Raw genomic sequence first — 5,858 nt, 5'->3', positions numbered from 1 at the left:
CATCCCCCCCCCCCCCCTCCCCCTGCCCCTACAGCCCCTGCCATGGCCTCCCCCCGAGGTTCTGGGAGCTCCACGTCCCTGAGCACAGTGGGCTCTGAGGGGGACCCGGCTCCAGGGCCCCCCCCAGCCTGCTCAGCCTCTAGGCCAGAGCCCCTTCCAGGACCCCCCATTCGCCTGCATCTGTCACCTGTGGGGACTCCGGGTTCGGCCAAACCCTCGAGGCTGGAGCGAGTGGCTCGAGAGATCGTGGAGACAGAGCGGGCCTACGTCCGGGACCTTCNTGAGCACAGTGGGGACCCAGGCCAGCCCTCCGCTGCCCCCATAACCCCAGTCGTCCCCACAGGACTACCTGGGCCCTCTGCTGGATGGCGGGGTCTTAGGGCTGAGCGCGGAGCAGGTGGGCATACTCTTTGCCAACATCGAGGACATCTACGAGTTCAGCAGGTCAGAGGCGGGAGGGACGGGGAGGGGCACCAGCTGGTAGGGTCAGGGGAGGTGGGATGTATCCTAACCCGAGCCTTGGAGCCCCCCAGCACCCTGTCCAGGCTGGTGCATGGGAGGTAGCGACCTTGGGCAGGGATCCTGACGGGAAGCGAGGAACCAGAGTGCTGGACGGTGAGCTGGATAGGAGCCTGAGGACCCAGATGACGTCTAAATACTGGGATGGGTTCTCAGCACTAGGTCAGGTCTGTGATCACGATGAATCCACGGCTCACGTGAGGGGCCTGAGGAGCGTGACAGTGCGAGCCTTTGTGTGACCACATAGTCCCGAGAAACCCCTCAGTCCCAGACAAACCAGATGGTTGGCCTGGACCCTGTGAGGAAGAGGCCGGCGTCCAAGGATCATGATACCTCTGAGCGTCTTAATGAGATTGACCTTGACGTTATTGCGGGAGCTCTGAGATGTCATGACAGGATCTCAGGATCACGACAGCCTCTTAAGAGGACCTCAGCTTTGAGGGTCGTGACACCCTCTCCCTGGGTCATATCACAAGACCCCCGCCCCCAGGCTCATGCCAGCTGTGACAAGATTTAGGGCTGAAGAATGTGACACTGTCCATGGACAAAGTCCGAGCGGGTTGTGATCTCCCACGTAGCGATCACAAGACTCCCTTCAGATACAAAGGCAGCCACCGAGCCCCCAGCCTCCTGGAGTCCTTCCACGGGGTCTGTGCGGACGGGGCAGCCCCTGACCTCCCCCTCTCCCCACCTCAGTGAGCTCCTGGAGGACCTGGAGGGCAGCAGCAGCGCAGGGAGCATCGCCGAGTGCTTTGTGCAGAGGGTGAGTCCGGGCGAGGGCTCTCAGTCTGGGATGGGGCTTGGTAAGGCGGGGGGTGTCCCGGGGAGCTGGGGCCTCAGGTCTCCCTGACTCCCATGTCACCCACAGAGTGAGGATTTTGACATCTACACATTGTACTGCATGAACTACCCGAGGTGAGGGGTGAGGAGTGAGGAGCCCCCGCTGGGCCCCAGGCCTTTGCCCACTGAGTCGATGTGCCAGCCAACCTCCCTCCACCTCTACCCATCCAGCTCTAGCCCCTGCCAGCCCTTGACCTTAACCCAGCTCTCCCTAAGCTGCTCCTGACCCCTGCCAGCCCCCGAACCCTGGCCACGCCCCCACCCCGGCCCGCCCACTGGGGGCTGCCAGCCCCCTGATCGGTGCCCCGCCCCCAGCTCCCTAGCCCTGCTCCGGGAGCTGTCGCTGTCCCCGCCCGCAGCCCTGTGGCTGCAGGAGCGCCAGGCCCAGCTCCGCCACTCGCTGCCCCTGCAGAGCTTCCTGCTGAAACCTGTTCAGCGCATCCTCAAGTACCATCTGCTGCTGCAGGTCAGCTGTGGCCCTGGGGGTGCTGCTCAGGGAGGGCAAGGTCCTGGCCGTTGACTACCTGGTGGTACGGCGGTGGGGTGGACCCAGGGCAAGTTCTTGCCACCGGTGGGGACTGGCGCCAGCTGATTCCCCTTTCTGTCTCTGCCTGTTCGTCTCCGTCCTTCTCTGGGTCGCCATCTCTGTCCCTTGCCTTTATATCTGTCTCTTGTCCTTACCATCGTTTTTCCTGTTCCTGTCTCCGTTCCTGGGCGCCTGGGCGGCTGCCTGGCAGGAACTAGGCAAGCACTGGGCGGAGGGCCCGGGCGCCGGGGGCCGCGAGATGGTGGAGGAGGCGATTGTGTCCATGACAGCGGTCGCCTGGTACATCAATGACATGAAACGCAAGCAGGAGCATGCTGCGCGCCTCCAGGTGACCCCAGGGTGGGGGGTTGGGGCTGCTGGATGGGGGCAGCAGGCCTGAGGGCCTTTGGCGGGGGTGGCCTCGGAGGGCAGGCTGGGATAGCACAGCCTCGTTGCTAACCTCCCTGTCTCGGTGCGTGTGGGCCTCTGCCCTGCGCACCTGGCGGGTCGGCAGGAAGTGCAGCGGCGGCTTGGCGGCTGGACCGGCCCGGAGCTCAGTGCTTTCGGGGAGCTGGTGCTAGAGGGCGCGTTCCGAGGTGGCGGAGGAGGCGGCCCCCGACTTCGAGGGGGCGAGAGGCTGCTCTTTCTTTTCTCACGGATGCTGCTCGTGGCCAAACGCCGGGGGCCGGAGTACACCTACAAGGGCCACATCTTCGTGAGTTCAGGGTTGGGGGCGGGGCCAGAATGTTGCCTTCAGGATGTGTTCTACATACCTGTGCCCTGCGGGATGGCTGGGGGCAGGCGGGGTCTGCAAAAGAGAAACAACCCAGCTTAAATTTGAGGGCCATGTTTTCTTGAGTCCAAGGATGGGGTGAAGTTTAATGAAGGGTGAGGGCATCAGGATGCAGGTGAGGGCAGGTGTGGGGGCTGGGGTTGCCCACGAGGCAAGCATCTTCATGAGGGGAGCACACCTTGACCCAGATGGGGGCGAGGGACTGGTGAGGGAGAGCAGAGCCCAGCCTGGCGGGGAGGCTCCACAGGGGGCAAAGGGTCCTGCTACACAACCTCGCAATCTTTCTAGGAGGTAGGAACCCAGACGCACACTGAGTCTCAGGGCGCTCACCTTCCTGTCCCTCTCTGTCCCCCCTACCCAGTGCTGCAACCTGCACGTGAGCGAGAGTCCTCGAGATCCCCTGGGGTTCAAGGTGTCCGATCTGACCATTCCCAAACACAGGCACCTGCTCCAGGTGAGTGCAAGGTGGGGCTGGGCCGTCAGGGTTCCCCTCAGCCCCCAGACCTTACACCTGGCTCCCGACTCCCTATCCCATCCCCCAGGCCAAGAACCAAGAGGAGAAGAGGCTGTGGATTCACTGTCTCCAGCGCCTCTTTTTTGAGAACCACCCCGCCTCCATCCCTGCCAAGGTACAGCTCCCGCCATATCCATGGGGCTTCGGAGTGCTGGAGGACCACCCCCTCCCAGTGCTACAGGACCCTGACTCTAGGGGCCCCGCTTAGACCGTCATCGATAAGTTGCATTTCAAAAAGAAAAGGAGGGGGGTACCCGGGTGGCTCAGTCGGTTAAGCATCTGACTTCGGCTCAGGTCCTGATCTCCCAGGTTTGTGAGTTTGAGCCCCACGTTGGGCTTGCTGCAATCAACACAGAGCCCGCCCGGTATCCTCTGTCCCTCTCTCTCTGCCTCTCCCCCACTCGCACTCTTTCAAAAATAAATAAAACGTTAAAAAAAAATAAATAAGATGAATGCCAACTCTTTAAAAAAAAAAAACAAGCTAAATAAAAATAAATTGCAGAGTTAGGCTGCCTGGGTTTGAATCCCAGCTGTGCCACATCCCTGCTCTGTGACTTTGGGCAAGTGACACCACCTCCCTGGCCTCAGTTCCCTCACCTGGAGGAGTCAGAGCACCCACCTTGTATACCTGGGGTGATTACTAATAATCCTCGCACGGAGCAGCGCCCATTAATGGGGCCGTGACCGGGGCGCTCAGAGACAGGCCCCAAGCATGCAACCTGTTACCCTCGTCTCTTTCAGGCAAAGCAAGTTCTCCTTGAAAACAGCCTGCACTGTGAGTTGGGGCCTTGGGTTGGGAGGATGCGGAAGTAGGAGCATGACTTCCAAGCAAAAGTGGATCATCGGGTTCCTAATTCCTCCCCACAGGTGCTCCTAAAAGTAAGCCTGTCCCAGAGCCTCTGACACCCCCTCTTGGGTCTCCCCGACCTCGGGATGCTAGAAGCTTCACTCCTGGACGAAGGAACACAGGTAAGGAAGATGAAACCCGGAAGCTTCCCCTGCTTCTCTGCCGGGGACTGTACCCCTGGCCTTCCCCCTCCAGCCCGGACCTGGGCTCATCCTCGGGGTCTCCCCTGCCTCTCCCCCAGCTCCGTCTCCAGGACCCTCTGCTACCCGCCGCGGCCGCAGACAGTCTGGTGAGTGTCCTCCACCTAAAAGTTGACGAGAGAAGGCGGTGGGAGCTGAGCCCCTGACGTCACTGTGTCCTCTCCCCAGAGCCAGTAAAGGACCCTTATGTTATGTTTGCACAGAATGGTGAGTGGCCGCCCCAGCCCAGCCAGGTCCATCCCTGTCTGTCTGTCTCTTCCCGAGAGATGCCTTGTGTGCATGGGGGAGGGGTGATGGGGCTCCGCATCGCCTGTAAGGAATTACCCTGTTCCTGCATCTCACTCGAATCTCTTTCTCATCTCTCCATCCCCAGCTAAGCCTAGACTCAAGGTAAGAAATGTTCTAGCACAGGGTCTGGGGACCTGGACTCCCGAGTCTGGGAGGAGGAGATGGGGGGCCCTCAACCCTTGCCCTCCATCCTCTCTCCTTGGTCACAGCATGCTGGCAGTGAGGGGGAGCTCTACCCCCCCTTAGAGCCTCAGCCACCAGGTCCAGCTTCCGGACCCCCCGAGGACCTGGAGGACACTGGCCCCCCCACGCTGGAGCCCTCTGGGACCTCGATCACTGAGGAGATCTTGGAACTGCTGAACCAAAGAGGCCTCCGGGATCCGGGGGTGAGCTGGGCAGCATGTCAGGGTGTCCTTGGGGGTCAGCTTGGGCCGGCACAGCCCGGGGGGAGGGTCGGAGGGCCAGCCCACCCTGATGTCTTTGGCCTCTTCCCCAGTGCCCGCTTCAGCCCCCCGCCAACGACATCACCGCATTCCCTGGAACCTCCCAGGTGCCAGGCGACAGTGAAACCCTCACAGTCCAAGCCCTTCCCAGTCGGGACTCTTCAGAAGAGGAGGAGGAGGAAGAGCTGGAGATGGACGAACGGGAGCCTTCCCCACTCCACGTCCTAGAAGGGCTCGAAAGTTCCAGTGCCGCTGAAATTCCCGACGTTCCCAGCTTCAACAAAAGTCCAGACGTTCCCAGCCTCCCTGAAATTCCCAGCCTGTCCGAAATTCCCAAGATTCCCCACCTTCCCAGCCTCTCTGACATTTCCAGTGTTTTTGAAATGCCCTGCCTTCCAGCCATACCTAGTGTCCCTGACATTCCTAGCCTTCCCAGCACTCCCGCCCTTCCCTGTGACTCCTGGCTTCCGGGACCTCTGCGGGAGTCTGACGAGGCTCTAGCCCCCAGGAGGGAACTGTTCCCGGAAAGCAGTTCCACCAAACTGGGAGAACGGCCCTCGGGGGGCAGGGTGGGGCGGCAGGAGGCTGAGGAAGGGGAATCCTTCCCAGATTTTCAGTCTCAGGATGTCACCCGAGATCAGGGATTCTCCGATGAACTGGAATTCCGCTCCTGTTCAGAAATCCGGAGCGCCTGGCAGGCACTGGAACAGGGGCAGCTGACCCGGCCGGGTTTCCCAGAGCCACTGCTGATCCTGGAAGACTCGGATCTGGGTGGAGGCGGCGGGGGTGGGAAGGCAGGAGCCCCGAGTTCGGAGAGGACAGCTTCCCGGGTGCGAGAGCTGGCCCGGCTTTACAGTGAGCGGATCCAGCAGATGCAGCGGGCGGAGA

At 61.5% G+C, this 5,858-nt stretch overlaps 1 protein-coding gene across 1 annotated transcript in view; it reads left to right on the top strand.

Annotated features, from left to right (window-relative positions):
• PLEKHG2 (pleckstrin homology and RhoGEF domain containing G2) overlaps nucleotides 1–5,858 on the top strand; it is a 10,534-nt gene that overhangs the window by 2,408 nt on the left and 2,268 nt on the right. The window contains exons 4-19 of the mRNA XM_077773889.1: nucleotides 35–278; nucleotides 328–444; nucleotides 1,216–1,282; nucleotides 1,388–1,434; nucleotides 1,675–1,825; nucleotides 2,097–2,234; nucleotides 2,400–2,600; nucleotides 3,040–3,132; nucleotides 3,221–3,307; nucleotides 3,934–3,967; nucleotides 4,060–4,161; nucleotides 4,281–4,328; nucleotides 4,408–4,446; nucleotides 4,613–4,629; nucleotides 4,737–4,913; nucleotides 5,024–5,851. Of these exons, the coding sequence (XP_077630015.1) occupies nucleotides 35–278; nucleotides 328–444; nucleotides 1,216–1,282; nucleotides 1,388–1,434; nucleotides 1,675–1,825; nucleotides 2,097–2,234; nucleotides 2,400–2,600; nucleotides 3,040–3,132; nucleotides 3,221–3,307; nucleotides 3,934–3,967; nucleotides 4,060–4,161; nucleotides 4,281–4,328; nucleotides 4,408–4,446; nucleotides 4,613–4,629; nucleotides 4,737–4,913; nucleotides 5,024–5,851 (2,390 nt within the window). The remainder of the gene's footprint in view (nucleotides 1–34; nucleotides 279–327; nucleotides 445–1,215; nucleotides 1,283–1,387; nucleotides 1,435–1,674; nucleotides 1,826–2,096; nucleotides 2,235–2,399; nucleotides 2,601–3,039; nucleotides 3,133–3,220; nucleotides 3,308–3,933; nucleotides 3,968–4,059; nucleotides 4,162–4,280; nucleotides 4,329–4,407; nucleotides 4,447–4,612; nucleotides 4,630–4,736; nucleotides 4,914–5,023; nucleotides 5,852–5,858) is intronic.

This window comes from Crocuta crocuta, unplaced genomic scaffold (genome assembly GCF_008692635.1).
Source record: "Crocuta crocuta isolate KB4526 unplaced genomic scaffold, BGI_CrCroc_1.0 scaffold267, whole genome shotgun sequence".
Classification (NCBI taxonomy): Eukaryota; Metazoa; Chordata; class Mammalia; order Carnivora; family Hyaenidae; genus Crocuta; species Crocuta crocuta.
This window is presented reverse-complemented; position numbering and strand designations above follow the sequence as displayed.